This window comes from Megalobrama amblycephala, linkage group LG13, assembly GCF_018812025.1.
Source record: "Megalobrama amblycephala isolate DHTTF-2021 linkage group LG13, ASM1881202v1, whole genome shotgun sequence".
In the NCBI taxonomy this organism is placed as follows: Eukaryota; Metazoa; Chordata; class Actinopteri; order Cypriniformes; family Xenocyprididae; genus Megalobrama; species Megalobrama amblycephala.
Genome location: NC_063056.1, coordinates 25,594,688 through 25,610,484, shown reverse-complemented (window position 1 = coordinate 25,610,484; position 15,797 = coordinate 25,594,688). Strand labels below are relative to the sequence as shown.

At 36.8% G+C, this 15,797-nt stretch overlaps 1 protein-coding gene across 2 annotated transcripts; it reads right to left on the bottom strand.

Annotated features, from left to right (window-relative positions):
- Positions 1-15,797, bottom strand: cdh17 (cadherin 17, LI cadherin (liver-intestine)). 2 transcript variants are annotated; one of them, XM_048153810.1, is made up of 19 exons: positions 15,679-15,797; positions 12,793-12,855; positions 12,169-12,264; positions 11,888-12,025; positions 10,877-11,015; positions 8,881-9,039; positions 8,607-8,765; positions 7,363-7,556; positions 5,510-5,638; positions 5,210-5,354; positions 4,780-4,995; positions 4,619-4,695; positions 4,323-4,514; positions 3,984-4,228; positions 3,578-3,708; positions 3,266-3,484; positions 1,086-1,196; positions 862-978; positions 1-774 (listed from the first exon to the last, which is right to left on the bottom strand). In XM_048153810.1, exons 2-19 carry the CDS (start codon positions 12,835-12,837, stop codon positions 680-682), a joined length of 2,607 nt encoding a protein of 868 aa, XP_048009767.1. In that variant the 5' UTR covers positions 12,838-12,855; positions 15,679-15,797; the 3' UTR covers positions 1-679. The 2 variants fall into 2 exon arrangements, with proteins under 2 accessions (XP_048009767.1, XP_048009768.1); XM_048153811.1 differs by lacking the exon at positions 15,679-15,797 and adding an exon at positions 14,889-14,946.

The following is a 15,797-nucleotide window of genomic DNA, read 5'->3' as shown; positions in this document are numbered from 1 at the left end:
TCTGGGTCAAAGTATTACTTTATTTACAGAATGAACAATTTCAGTTAATTTCAGTCAAATAAGCAATGTTGTCATTCTGTGAATTTTATACCTTCTTCAGTAATAGAATTACACTGCAGATCTGAAGGGCATTTAATAGAACCTGGCCGTTGACCTGCACAAGACATGCTTTAGAAGAAAAGTCAAAAACAAAAAGATTCATCACATGGAAAGATTTTAACACATTTTAGCTGATTCTTGAATAATGGGGAATAAATATAAGATTTAGTTTTTTTATAGGTTTAATCCATATGAAATATGACAACATATACTCAATGTCTCAAAGTACTCTACTGTACCAAAAATATACCACAAATGTTTAAAATATATATATATATATATATATATATATATATATATATATATATATATATATATATATATATATATATATAAACACTAGGGGGATATTTAGGTCAGATATTTAGAGCTTTTAAATAAAAAATATTTAATAAAACTACCAGGTCACATGACAAATCATTTACTGTTAAAACTGTCAGATGATGCAATTCTTGAACATGTCTAGGTAATGATAATAAACCACTTTACAAAATAAAGGTGTGTGTGTTGAGGGCCATGGACGTCAGTTTGTCTGGGTTGTGTACTGAATAATGTTTGCACTTGGCGTTTTATCTTGACTCTAGAGCATTGCTTTATTCTCAGTCTCTTCACCAGCTGCTGCTCTCCTCTGATTCTTCTTCTTGATTCGGTAAACAACAATGACCAGGAACAGAACTGGAAAAAAAAAATTAAAACTCAATTTGCTTGTTTTTATGTTTAAATATAAACAGAGAAGAACGAGTTCCAACATATCAGTCTTACTGATGAAGCCGAATATTCCTGCCAGTATGCCAATGGTGCTGCTCATGCCCAGCTTCCAGCTGTGAGCTTCTGGCTCCATGTAACAGTAGCCCAATTTAGTGCAGTTACATATACGCACTAAGAGAAAAGATAAATCTCAGCTTAGATGTCATACCATGCTAAAGTGCAAGCCTATGAGTGAGTTGAATGTTATATATGAAAGACAGAGAAAAAAAATAGTTTACCATCAAACTTTTGAGTTATACCCATCCCAGCATTGTCTTTGATGTTGATGGGAACAGTGACATCCTGATCACTTGAGGGCTTTTTCTTCAGAATCAGGTTCGCTGAGGTTCCTGCAGACACCCAAACGAGTTTACACAGCTATGTAAGTAAATTAAATGCAGCATTCACACAGAAGGGCTTTTCACACTTGAAATAGTGAATGCCGGGTCATAGAATGCTAGGTTATCTTGCTTCGTGTTTTGTTTCACAGTGCTCCTTACAGTAGCGGCTGCTGGCAGTAAATTTAGGTATGGCAGATTCTGGGTCTTAGCGCTAGTTTATGATAAACATTTTGTAAGCTTTAGGCTAAATCCTAATTGCTGAATGCATCAGCCACACTTTAGGCAGAATTCTAATGTCTTTGCATTATTTAGCCTGAGGGTGATGCTCTAAAGATGACTGACAGACTTTAATACACACAACATAGTACAAACGCATAGAATGTCATCTTAGAATTGCCTTAATGTAGTATTTTTTTTTACCTCCGAATGTTGTTTTAGAAAATTGCAAGTTGTGTAGGAATTCCACAGAGGAAAACAAAGTCATGTCTATTCTCAGAACAAACATAAAACAAACACAACAGAACTACTGTATATAAAGACTGTTCACATGAGCATGTTTGAACTAAAGGATTTATACTCTTTATATCGTCTTAGTCTGGAGTGAGGTTTACGTAAGGTAACGTGGAAATAAGCGGGGCAGCCAGAAAACAGTTCCATTTTCTTTTCGGAGTCCCTGCAACCCCTTCAGCCGTGACTTATTCACGATACAGCACTAGCCTCGAGTACCTCATTGCTTTTATAAAACTGTTACCACACAATACAAACATTAAAGCCAAAAATATGTATAAATGCAACTTTCATGAAGTAAACTTTCACTAAAAGCCTTCCTTCCGCCGGAAAAAATAGTTCCTAACAGTGAACAGCAACAGAAGTTACATTATTATGCCATTAGATGGCGGCAAAGACTGTCTTTATGAGTGTGTCAGTCAGTAGCGAAGACTTTTACATTGAAAAGACTGAATTGTTGTGAACACTGAACAAGACGCAACTGATAAATGCTTAGCGCTGTCAGTCACGGGAAAACCCCTTAACTGTTAAAAGGACAAGATAATACATCAGACATTTTTATTATGAACATAGGACTGACCTTAAGGAAAATGCTAAATCTGAATGCAGGTAATACACTTGTTCACTTGATCTCTTTCTCACAATACTCTTCATAATACAGTAAGCTTCAATGAACAATATCAATTGAGAACATACCGTTTACGTTGCTAAGAGTGGTTGCTAAGGGTGTTGTGTACACAGAACCATTGGGTGAAGCGGTCATAGCTGTGTTTTATCGTGAATAAAACACAGCTATTGACCAATCAGAATCGAGGACAGGAACTAACCGTTTTATAATATTAATTCAGTGTATAAAGAGGTCTGTGTTTGGATGAATATTTTGCCCATACAGACAAGCCGCGACTGGCTCCTAATTTACCTGTGGTTAACAATTAATCCTGGGTGTTCATAGGCTGCTGTTTCACACTATACATTCCTAAACCCTAGGTTAAAGGTGCTCTAAGTGATCCTGGGCAGAGTAACTTCCTGTTGACGTTCGAAGTGTTGTCAAACAAAACAGAGGCTAGCTAGACCCTCCCTCCGCCTCCTCCTCCTCCTCCCCCTCCCCTCCGTGCTTCCTGCAACAGTAATGAACGCGCATTTAAAATCATTCTTGTCGGTTTATTGGCTGGAGCATGTTTATTATGTTTTGTGGTCCAGGCTGCACCAGTTTGTTTTTATTGCCGTTTTTCGGAGCTTGTGGCAACTACAGAGACCTTGTTTTTTACAGTGTGTTCAGGGGACAGGCAGCGAGCGGATGCGATTGGCTGTCTGTTGCTAAGCATAGACATAACATCCTAACACAGTTTTATTTCAGACTCTACACATTTGGTACCACAATCTGAGGTTAACACTACAAAAGTGGTGCTAACCCCGGGTAAAACACTTCTAAATTACAAGTGTTAAACGTTTCTTTACCCGGGGTTAAAAGCAGGGTTTAGAACGGCGGTAACCCGGGGTTAAGCACAGTGTGAAAAGTGCATGAGCCTGTTTTTTAAAGGCTACAGTGGCTAAACTAAAGATCTGCTTACCATCCACAGTTTTGAGCTCAAAGTTTGATGACTTGCGGTTAAAGGAAAAGGTGAAAGGCTCTCCATAGGGGTCGGCATCATTATCTACAGCAGTGAGTGTCAAGGGGTTCATTTCTTGGATGCAGATGTAGTTCCGTGTCCACTTAAGTTTAGGGTAGTTGTCGTTCACATCCAGCAGGTGAATATTCACCTTCATCTCAGACTCCTGCTTGTCTCCCTCTGAAAGGAACAGAAATAGATTGTAGAATTTACCAAATGACGCTGGCCTGGAAAGGCAATGCATTGGTGCTCTCAGCTCTGCTGTGTTCTCACCTGTCTCATAAGCAATGACTGTGAGAGTGATCTGCTCCACTGTCTCTCTGTCCAGAGCAGCTTTAGTCTTCAGCTCACCGGTGTCAGCGTCCAGCTCCAACCAATTATGTTCATCTCCTTCCATCTTTAACCTGACAAACAGAACATTTAAAAGCAGGAATTACATAAAAGACATTTAAAAATTCTAATTATTACGTACTAACAAGAGGTATCAAACCTCTTGCTACCAAATTTTACCAGCGTAGACAGAATTATTAATCTTTTTTTTTTTTTTTAAGATATTATTGGTCCACCAATAGGCTCTCTCTTCAATAATGTTGAGAAGTAGTATAATCAAACCACTGCAAACAAACAATCTCATCTCATATATGATCTGATTATGTAGGAGACACAATGCAAATCATACTTGATAGTCTTTCCCTCTGGATCCTTGGCTTCAGCTTTCATTAATACGGTTCCAACCGTGATGTTTTCTGGGACATTGACATTAAGAGTGTCCACTTCAAATTCTGGGGGCTCATCCACATCCACTAGCTGAATGACAACAACTGCTGTGGCATTTTCATTATATTCCACTCCTTTGATCAGGGGCTCAGGATTACGGGCATCAATCTGAAGGTTGTAGACGCTCTGGAGCTCGTAATCCAGTGGCTGAAGAACGAGAATATGAAAACAAGGAAATATAAAGGGGACAAAAAGCAGAAATGTACATGAGAAGTTTTTGCAATATGAGTCGTCTTGTTACCCGAGCGATGTAGACTCTGCCCTCTCCAGTGGATTCATCAACCTCAATGGTGAAGAGGTTATGTGGGTCTCCAGAAGAGATGTGATACTCCACCCTAGAGCTTCCTGTTCCTGGGTCATCTGCATCCGTGGCTTTGATGGTGAGTAAAGTGGTGCCCACTTCAGCCAGTTCAGGAACACTGTAGGTTCCATACTGCAACAGGGAAGCAGAGATTTAATATTTAATAATCTATTGGAAGAAAGAATGCAATTTATAATTTATTTATGAGTATTTAAGTAGTAAAATAAAATGTATACATCTTTTTTCTCGAAGACAGGGATTTCATTATTAATGTCGATGACCTTGATGATTGCTTTACATTCTGTTGAGTAAACTACAAACAAGTGCAAAAGTTAGGACGCACATTCTTCTTCATAAATGTTCATTTTCAGTTCATTTGAGTTCAGTTTGCATTTACCTTGATCAGCCACTCTGAAGGTGAGCTCATACTCAGACACCACTTTCCTTTGAAAGTTTTGATTGGCTACTTTGATTTCACCATTTACTTGGTCGATGGTGAACATTTTCTCAGACGGCTTGATAGGCGTCTGGCTCAGGAGTGTGTAGGTTAGTAATGAGTTCAGTGTGTTCTCCTCATCACTATCATGAGCAGGCAGAACACCAATCAGATTACCTAAAGACATGCATATCATTAAAAATGACATTTAGGGAAAAGATAATCCAATCCGAGAAGCCTGAGACCACATTGAAAATCTGAGATTCAAAACCTAATGATGTTTATGATGTAAAATAAATGTTTTAGATTCTGTACTTTTTCTAGGTCACAATATGTCTAATTTTTGACATTGATCATGTGATTTCATTTGAATCTGATTGATCGATTTTACCTATTGGCTCATTTTCCTGCACTTCAAACACAGCTTCATCACACACAGGAGGGTTATCATTCACATCCTCCACCCGGACAAAAATCTCCAAGGGTTTTTCCAGCTCAATGCCCTGTTCATCTTCTGCCATGGCCACCAATATGTACTAAAAGACACATAAAATTGTTATTAAAGGTCAGGCTTAAAATGCAACACTCACTTTTATACAATAAGAAACAGTTAAATAGTTTGAAGACCCCTTACAAAGTAGTATTTACTATTTCTCTCTTTCAGTTCAATTTCTCATGCATTTCTATTCACCATATTTTTCTCTTCTCTGTCCAGAGGTGCTGTAACATGGATCTCTCCATCTTCATTGATGGTGAAGGGGAAGGAAAGTCTTTCTTTCTGTACCAGCCTGTATAGTGCGGTGGGATCATTGCTGCGCACCTATATATAAATAAAAAACATGCTTACTCATTTCAATGTAAGATTTGTAAACATTTCAATAAAATAAAATTATATACAGTGCCCTCCACAAATATTGGCACCCTTAGTAAATATGAGCAAAGGCGGCTGTGAAAATAAATCTGCATTGTTTATCCTTTTGATCTTTCATTCAAAAAATGTAAACCTTTCATCAAAGTAAAACAATTGAAAGCGTGGGGAAACGTACATTATGAAATAAAAGTTTTTCTCCAAAACACGTTGGCCACAATTATTGGCACCCCTAAAAATTCTTATGAGTAAAATATCTCTGAAGTATATTCCCATTTTTTTAGCACACCAGGGTGATCATGAACATGAAATTGTCCAGCCATGACTTCCTGTTCCACAGGAGTACAAATATGTGTAAACACAAAGGCCACATTCCCGTTCATCACAATGAGTAAAACCAAAGAATATAGTTCTGATGTGCAGCAAAAGATTGTTGAGCTTCACAAAATAGAAAGTGGCTGTAAGAAAAAAGCTAAAGCATTGAAAATCCCCATTTCCACTATCAGGGCAATAATTAAGAAGTTCCAATCAAATAAAGATGTTACAAATCTGCCTGGAAGAGGACGAGTGTCTAAATCGTCCTAATGAACAGTAAGGAGGAAAGTTTGAGTGGACAAAGTCTCTCCAAGGATCACAGCTGGAGAACTGCAGAAATTAGTTGAGTGTCGGGGTCAGAAAGCCTAAAAAAATTATCAAACAGCACCTACATCCCCACATGTTGTTTGGTTTCAAGAAAAATCCTCCTCGCGCATACAAAAACAAACTCCAGCATATTCAGTTGTCAGACACGACTGGGACTTAAAGCAGGACCGGCTTCTATGGTCAGATGAAACTTAAAAAAGAGCTTTTTGGCAGCAAACCCACCAGATGGGTTTGGTGCAAGCAGGGATAAAAACTACCCCATGCCCATGGTTAAATATGCTGCTGGATCTTTAATGCTGTGGGCCTATTTGTTTTGCTGGAGGTCCTGGACATCTTGTTCAGCATCATGGATTCTATCAAATACCAACAGAGAAAAATCAAAACCTGACCGATTCTGCTAGAAATCTTATAATGGGCCGTGATTGGATCTTCCATCAGGACAATGATCCAAAACAAACATCAAAACCAACACAAAAATGTGTCACTGAGCACTGTCACTGAAGCTTCTGCCATGGCCGCCCCAGTCCCCTGACCTGAACCCTAAAGAAAATGAGTGGAGTGAACTGAAGAGAAGAAGCACCAACATTGAGCTGGGAAACTGAAGGATCTGGAGAGATTCTGTACAGAGGTATTCTCAAGTGTTCTCTCCAAACTCATCAGGCATTATAGAAGAAGACTGAGAGCTGTTATCTTGGGAAACGGACGTTGCAATAATTGGGTGCCAATAATTGTGGTCAACATGAACTAGAGAAAAACATTTATTTCATAATGAGCTTTTCCACACATTTTCAATTATTTTACTTAAATGAAAGGTTATAATTTTGTGATTTTTAAAAAAAATGTATTTAAGATCAAAAGGATAAATAATGCAGATTTATTTTCACAGCCGCCTTACTAAGGGTGCCAATATTTGTGGAGTGCACTGTAATTACATTTTTTTATTATTATTATTTGAATAAAAATAAAAAGTGTAATTTTTAAAAGTATAGGCACTGCCTACCATAACATAACATTGTATTTAGATCTAGACTTACTGTGGTAAGATACATAGGGTATTCCTCATCTAAATTTTCTTTAATGGTGATTGGTCCAGGGCTGAACCAGAGGTTTTGAATGATATCTATGCTGATTCGTGCTGTGTTGCTCAAAGCGTTTGGATCTCCCAAATCTTCCACACGAACACTCAGTACAAAGTCTGGATCAAGGTGAAGATTCACTTGTCTTCTTTCTGCTCATACAAAATAAACACTCATTAATTATTACTGTTTATTCAACTGTGATAGAATTTGATTGGCTGAGTGGCATTCCATTAGGTATTTAGTACTACACTGTTTCACTGTTGAAGCCTCTTTTCTATCATTGGGACGCGAAACAAAGTATTGAACCAATTGCTTCGCAAAATTATTCAGTTTCAAACCTCTCAAAAAACCACAGGTTGTCGGCACTTGCAGGTCAAAATGGTGTAAATGCAACGAAAACACAGACCAAACACATATAAAACTTTTGACAAACCAACTGTAATTACTTATATGAAATTATAATCTAAATCAAAACAAAAGATTTAGTATGAATATCAGCACAGCTGATCTTGTCGCAAATAATTTCAGTTCAGAGGTGTATTTCATGTCCATTTATTTAGCAAGTAGCTGTGGTGTTCACCTTTAAATAGAGAGTTTCAATCAATACTATGTTATTCCACAGCATGATACAAACTAAGGAAGTGACAGACCTGTACATTTCTGTTAGTAGCATGATGTTGATAGATTTGAGCTGGTAATGTGAATCCTGAATGGTGAAGTAATCTTGGGTCAAATCCTGCCTCATTTCTGAGACTGTTGTAATCTGCACTGATGAGGGGCTGAACTGCTTGAGCTCAATTAATGACTGCGTTCTTATTTACAGCACGTGGCACGGTCCACACACCAGAGCAAATGTAATCACAGAAGTGGTCATCCACAGACATTAACACACCAGATTAATCTGAGTGTGTATGTGAGAGTACTGTAATCAGCTCTGTTCATTTCAACCTCATTCTGAATGAGGCAAGTTCTCATTTACTCAAAAGATGGGATCAAACAGTGTAGAGAGACCCAAATACTGGTTTCATTTGGTCCATCTATACATTTCGTACTGAAAGTTCTGTGTTATTCATAGTGAAATGCTAGTCTCTGTGTCTGGCATGATTATATGCACAACTTAAACTGCTTTTTCAAATAATGCTGTGAGACCAAATCTGTTAAATAGCATGATCATCGTGTGTGTTTCTGTGGATTCTCACCAACACGCTCGACGCATGTGTAAAAGGGGTTGTTCTCTAGTGGTATGTTGTTCTTTGGAATACAGTAGTCCTCAAACTTCTTCCTCAGGACATCAGGACTGCCACGGACCTCATCACGGCTATATGTTACAGTGGGCCTGGCCCTCAGAAACTCAGCTCCTGCAATACAACAGCAATGTAATGAAATAACAGTTTGGCACTCAGCAAAAATCACTTACAATAACATGCACATTTGAATTTTCCATGTATTTTTGTTCCTGATGTGTTGATGTACCTTCATCTGTTATAAAGATCTCTCCATTGTCTGGGTTTATGTCAAAGTAAAACGTGTCTCGGGGACTGGGGATTTGGTTCACAATGCTGAATTTCAGTTGAGCATTTACTGTGTCGGGATCATCTGCATCTGATGCGGACACCTGCATGAATACAAATCCTGCACACACACAAGATTAAAGGGTTAGTTCATCCCAAAATGAAAATTCTGTCATTAATTACTTATCCTCATGTTGTTCCACACCCGTAAGACTTTCGTTCATCTTTGGAGCACAAATGAAGATCTTTTTGATGAAATCTGAGAGATGTCTGTCCGTCTATTGACTGCCTTTGCAACTGAAACGTTGACGCTTCAAAAAGTTCATAAAGAGATCGTAAAACTAATCCATATTAATTGAGTGGTTGGTCCAAATTTTCTGAAGAGACTTGATTGCTTTATATGATGAACAGATTTAATTTAGTCTTTTACTCACATGTAAACATTGATCAGCGAACATATGCAGAAGCTCAACTGTTACCTGAAAAATGCACAAGAAGAAAACCTCTTCCGGAAGCTCAAACGTGCTGCGTAATACACACCACGTAATTAACGGTGTTGCCGCGGGTTGTTTTTCTTGTCCGCTGGTTAAAGCGACCCCAATAACGTGATATTTAGCCCCTGAAATGCTAAGTTTACCAGGGAAACGCCACCAAAAAACCCGGATTTTACCCCACGGAACTTTTTACTGGCAATTGGGCGGGTTTTATTCACGTTTGGTTGAGCTCAGTATTGGCTAGCTCCTGCATGACGCAGGTGTCGTGCTGCTCACGTGAACAGCGTCAGCCAATACTGAGTCGGCGTTCTGACATAGAACCTTGGAAGCGTTGAACATAAACGGTGCATTCCAAACGGGATATATCGCCCTCCGAAGGGCACTTTGGAGTGAAAATAATCACGGCCGCCATATTGAAGGGTCGTTCCAAACCGAAGTGCTCAAAACTGGCCACTTCAAAGGGCCCTTCGGAATGAAGGATTTCGAAGGGTACAACTGATGGACACTTCGGGCCCCCATGATCCTTTGCACAGGGAAGTTGTTTGGCATCACAGAATGGGTACAGAAGGTTAGGAGTTCGATTTTACCTATTTAGTATGTATAGTATTTTTCTATACTACTGTAATATTTAAACGAGTTAGATTTGGTACATTATTATGGTCAAAACGACATTGTACTTCAACAAAAATACTTTACAGCTCCTTTTATCAGTCCATTCAAATAAAATACATATTATTTTTTAAAATACATAGATACAATATACAATATGGTGCGATAAACCTAAAATAAATAAATAAATAAACTAACGTTAAACAAAGGGCGCAGCTTGCACAGTCTACTCCTCCTTGATTGTCTCGTTAAGCTGACGCTGAAGTGCGTTCCAAAAGAAGAGTTTTTTTGACCCCTACACCCTTCATCCCTTTGAAGCTCTCACTCTGGAGGGTAAACCCTTTGAAGGGATTAGGGCATAGGGATGAGCATTTCCGAATGGAACGCAGGGAAAGAGTGTACGAGACTGACGGGAGACGTGAATTTGTTGAATAAAGTTGTTATTTTTGTTTCGTTTTTGCACAAAAAGTATTCTCGTCGCTTCATAACATTAAGGTTGAACCACTGTTGTCACATGGACTATTTTAATGATGTCTTTACTACTTTTCTGGACCTTGAATGATGGTAATTACATTGCTTTCTATGGGGGAATAAAAAAAAAAACTTCTTGGATTTAATCAAAAATATCTTCATTTGTGTTCCGAAGATGAACGAAGGTCTTATGGGTTTGGAACAGCACGAGGGTGAGTACTTTTGGGTAAACTAATGAACATAATGACAGAATCTTCATTTTGGGGTGAAGTAACCCTTTAAAAGTACTATGAAAATGGAAAGTGTTTAATTTTTTATTGCTTAAAACAGTTTAGAGAATCAGCAAGTTTCAGCATCTAATGATAATGTATGTGTGTTTCTGACCTGCAGGTGAATGCTCTCTAACACTGCCACTGTACTGACTCTCACTAAAGACAGGGGCATTGTTGTTGACATCCACAACTTGCAAAACCACCGAGTAAGGCCCATCAACAATTTCACCATCTGCTGAATGTGCCTCAATCTGAAGATAAACACACAAATATAGAATTGTTTGTATTGGAATTAATATAATCATGTAAACATATTTTTTGGGACTTCATAAGTCTTGCAGTGTGTCGTGCTATACAATTTAAAACTTTTTTTTTAAAAAAAGTGTATGTCTACATACATTTTATATATATCAAACCAAAAATTATTCAGATACTAGATATAATTTTTTAATATTTTTTTACTAGTGGGTGCAGGACACTATTCATTTATGTAAGTGAGGATAGCAAAATAAAGTAAACTGTGACATATTATACCCAAAAATTCTTCATACAGTGGACTACCAGTAAAATTGATAAAAATTTGGAACCAAAAATTATTCAGACACTTTGACCTGACCATGTTTTGCTTAAGTGTTATCTGACATAATTAAGATTAAACTTTTCTGAGACAGTTTAAATTTTGTCATATTTTATTACCATTTTTTAACTATAGTGAATAAACTGTAATGAATGAAATGTTCAAGGTGTCTACATTTATTTTGGTTTGACTGTATATAATGTTCAGTTTTTATTTATATAATATAAAACATAATTTTATATAATTATTTTATGGTTTTATGACCTCATATTAACTGAAAGACTACAAAGGAACAACAAAGGAATATTCCACAAAACCATTTAAAATGAACTATTGAAGGTAATACAGGGATTAAAAATTGTGAAAAATAAATGGTGACCAGTTTAAAGACCTAAAGTATAGACTTTCCATATATATATATATATATATATATATATATATATTTGAACCCAAAATCATGTTGCTAAAAAATAATCCATGGATATATTATAGACCCAGGTGCTTGCATGTTATGTGTAATATATTTTAAATACACAAATATATTACTTCTAGATGGTGTTTTTTCTCAGGGCTCCATTCAAGAGGATTCTCCAGGAATAGCCAACCGTCTGAAGAGATACTGATCTTTTCTTCGGTCTCTCCACTTACATGATATGAAGAGACATCTTCCGATGCAGATGTAAACTGAACAAAGAACAGATTTCTAGAATATTTTCAATGAAAACATTCAAAAAATATTACTGACGACAGAAATAAATGTTCTAATTAAAATGTCTGTCTTGTAGAGACAACTAACCATTCAAACACAAGAACGGAGCCTACAGTACCTGGTAAATGGGATAAGGCACAGGTGTAGCCTCTGGCACATCTAAAACTTTATTTTCTAATGGCCCCTTTTTGTCCTCCAGACCTATCCCATGAGCCTGAGAGAGGAAAAAAAGGTCTGAGTGAGAATTATGAAGAAGAGCACCCGTTAAATGCTGAATAAAAAATGACTTGCTGCAAAGTCACCAATATAGATTATAGAGAATATTGTCAACCACACCATATGTTTTCAGTTATCAATCTAGACAGTCCTGGGAATGGGATTTCCTTGCAAAACACCCTACATCTGACGACACTTCTTAATAAATAACTGAATAAAGCTGTTTAATTACTATATTGTCTTACTGCAACGTAAGCAGTAAATAATCCATTAAACTTTCTGTGATGTGAAGGTCGCTGAATATTTGCCCATGTTTGTGGATTATTTATGTAGAACAAATCATTTAACTTTCCACTGGCTGAATGAATCCAGATTGTGTCTGTGTGTCAAGTCTCTGATTAATGGAGTGTGGGCAGAAAAATGGACTTCAGCACAGTTACTCATTTATGGACAGAATAAAAGATTGTAAGGAGACTACAAGGTCACCGAGTTAAAATCCTACTCGCACACACACACACACACTTACAATGCTGACGAGAAGGGTCAAGTGTAGCAAATGTGCACCTCTCATCGTCCCGGTCAACAAAACCTGATGGAAAAGATATAAAAAAAATTAAAAAAACATTGCCTTTAATTAAAATCACCTTTACTATAGCTACTACAAACGTAATTATAATTTATAGCAGTGAGATTTGTTTATCCCTGACATGATGGCTCCAGCTGTGCAAACTGAGCAATATTAAAGCATACTTTGGAGACACATAATTACCATTTGGCCATTCGGGAAATAAAACCATTTGCTTCTTTAATGTTAAACTTCAGTCAATGATTATCAGCGAAAAGTACTATTTAACCAGAAGTCCTGAATAATATTTTAAAACATTACAAATATTTCAGCTTGTGTGTACAGGAATTTCCTTGTTTCATTCTATTTTGAAACTAAATTGTGTATATTTTGTCAGTCCCTCTGTGGGTGTCATATAAAAATAGTGGATTGGATGGTGAGATCTTGACTCTTGTCATGTGGTACAGTGTTTCTGTGTGTGTTTCATGAATCGCAGCCCATAAAAAGGTTATTTAAAGGTCACTTGGCATTCTAGTGTGGGTGGTGTCCTGTGCCATGTGTGCATCACAGTTTATTACATTTTACAATGTCTGTATCGACAGTCATATTACAAAGCCTTTTAAACAAATGAACCATTAAATAATTATGTACATGTGGATCCACACATCTGAGAAGAGGAACGGTGTATTGTGTAGTGTATTGTTTTTGCTTCTTTCTTTGTCTGACTTCCTACCAATTAATTTCTCAGTTTCAAAGAAACAATAGAATATCAATTGATTCTCAAATATAATAACTTTGTGTAGATGTTGCTTTGTAAAAGCATATATATATATATATATATATATATATATATATAGGTTTCTCAATTTCACATATCATTCACACATCATTCACAATGTAAAAAAAAAATATTTGTTGATTTCTTAAAAAAAGTAAGCACATATTTGACAAATTTGAGTTAATAGAATGAAATAGAATGAAAGAGAGAGAAAAATATTAACGATTATGAGACACTTGGTAAATGAAAGCAAGTTGCAGATCACAAATTAATACAGGAGGTTGTGTACAGGTGTGGTTCCAGTTCAGCTCAACCATATTTATCTAGACAAACAATAAACATTATTATCTAGAAATGTTTATCTGAGCACACACAATGTGTGTGAACAGATAAATATCTCTAGATAAATCTGATTGTGTTAGTTGCGGTTTGAGTTTATCCAAGAGTGAATTAAGCTGTGTCGGCTGTTCTTTATTTCAATATTGTACTGAAATAAGCTGTAAGGTTTAGTGCTTTACTGATACTGGATTTTTATTTCACTTGTATCTGTCGGATCTATTGTGAAAGACAGACACACCTTGAGACAGATGTGACACAAGGTGACATTGAAGTTAATGTGACCTCTGATAAGCTACTTCTTCTGCTTAAAACTCATTCAACACAGATAAATTATTGTTTCCCTATATCTGTGTGTCTACGTACTTAAGAAATCAGGACATTCTGTGCACAAGCTGAAATCAATACTCATGCTCTATGTTAAATACCAGCTCAAGGCAGCAGCTGTAAGAATGAGAGTAAAGCAAATATCAACATTTTTTCAAACTGAAAGTGTTTTAAACCAAAACCAGGCAAATCAAACAACGTATAAAATGTAATTATCCATCAATGTGAGGTTATATAGATATAACAACAGTAAAGTCTTTAGTATCGAGGTATGAGAACAAGAGGCCTTGTGACCTCTGATGACATTCTAACAGAATAAGATAAAAAAATATCATAGTCTCACTAGTTCCTCTAGACAATATATGCTCATAAATATGTTCAAAACCAGAATGCAATATTACAATGCTACGACGCTTTCGATTTGGTTGATTTGCTGGTCTACACCCTTCTGAAAGCACTGAACAAAGTCAAACAAGACCACAGCCTGTCATAGGCAGTGAAAGCATCATCACAATGCAAATGACATATCGGTAACTATAAGATATAGTTTTAAAATCAGCCTAAGCTGAAAGACAACAACTAAGAAGAAATAGAAGTAAGGATAAGACACACAGACCTGTCAGCAGAGCTCCTCTCCTCAAAAGACTGTGCTTTCAGTCTTGCAGAGCTTCCTGCTCAAGTCAAAGTTTAACTCTACTTTATTGAGGCTAATCATTATCTACTGATTTATCATGAAAGGGAGTGGACTGTAAATTTACGGTATTTTATGGCACTATTTGGCGAATAGTATACTGGATCGGTGGATGTGTTAATGTGTAAACATCAAGCATTTAATTAAAGTCACCATGAAGTCAAAATTGGCAATTCTTATGTTTATATGCAATATTGCAGTATTTATTGTAAATGATTTAGATAAATTTATCTATTTATTTTTTTAAACTTCATGTTCCCTCTTAATTTTTAATTAAAGTAACTTTCTCTCCCTCTTGCAGCAACATCTTTTCTCGTCTCTGATGATGTGTTTACTCGAGTGAGGGCGGGACAACCTGTCACTCACATGACATCACAGCAATAGCAAACTACAACCGTCCAATCAATTCCAGATTGACAAAATCAAGTCCCGCCCAAATTTTTTTCTTGTTCAAGAAGCCGTTTTACTCGGATATACGTCACAATATGGAAGAAAAGACTATCAAAGTCAAAGGACATACACCAAACATTCATCCACAATCTCGCTCATGTGACTTCCTCTGCTATCAGAAACCTCACTTTAATATTTTCTATGCAAAACTATTAGGACAAAGGCGACAAAGCAAAATTTTGAGGACAAGCTTGGACAAAAATAGAAAACATCTCTGAGAGCAAGATGAAAATCACTGTACATTCACAAAGAGTGTAAAGGTCACCTTCACACAGCTGTGTGCTCACAATCTTGAGTAATACAGGGCTGCAATCTTTGGCCCTTGATCTTTTGAAAGACTCTGGCTTGGTTGTTCTCCATGTTTGAGCCTCAGTTCTTCCGATA

Excerpts from the sequence above, each read along its gene's own strand:
- cdh17 (XM_048153810.1), bottom strand. The coding sequence starts at position 12,837 with ATGAGAGGTGCACATTTGCTACACTTGACCCTTCTCGTCAGCATT. Across the intron at positions 8,766-8,880 it reads GATCTTTATAACAGATGAAG|GAGCTGAGTTTCTGAGGGCC; the intron begins GTACATCAACAC and ends GTTGTATTGCAG. Across the intron at positions 4,515-4,618 it reads CTGTCTTCGAGAAAAAAGAT|TATGGAACCTACAGTGTTCC; the intron begins GTATACATTTTA and ends TCCCTGTTGCAG.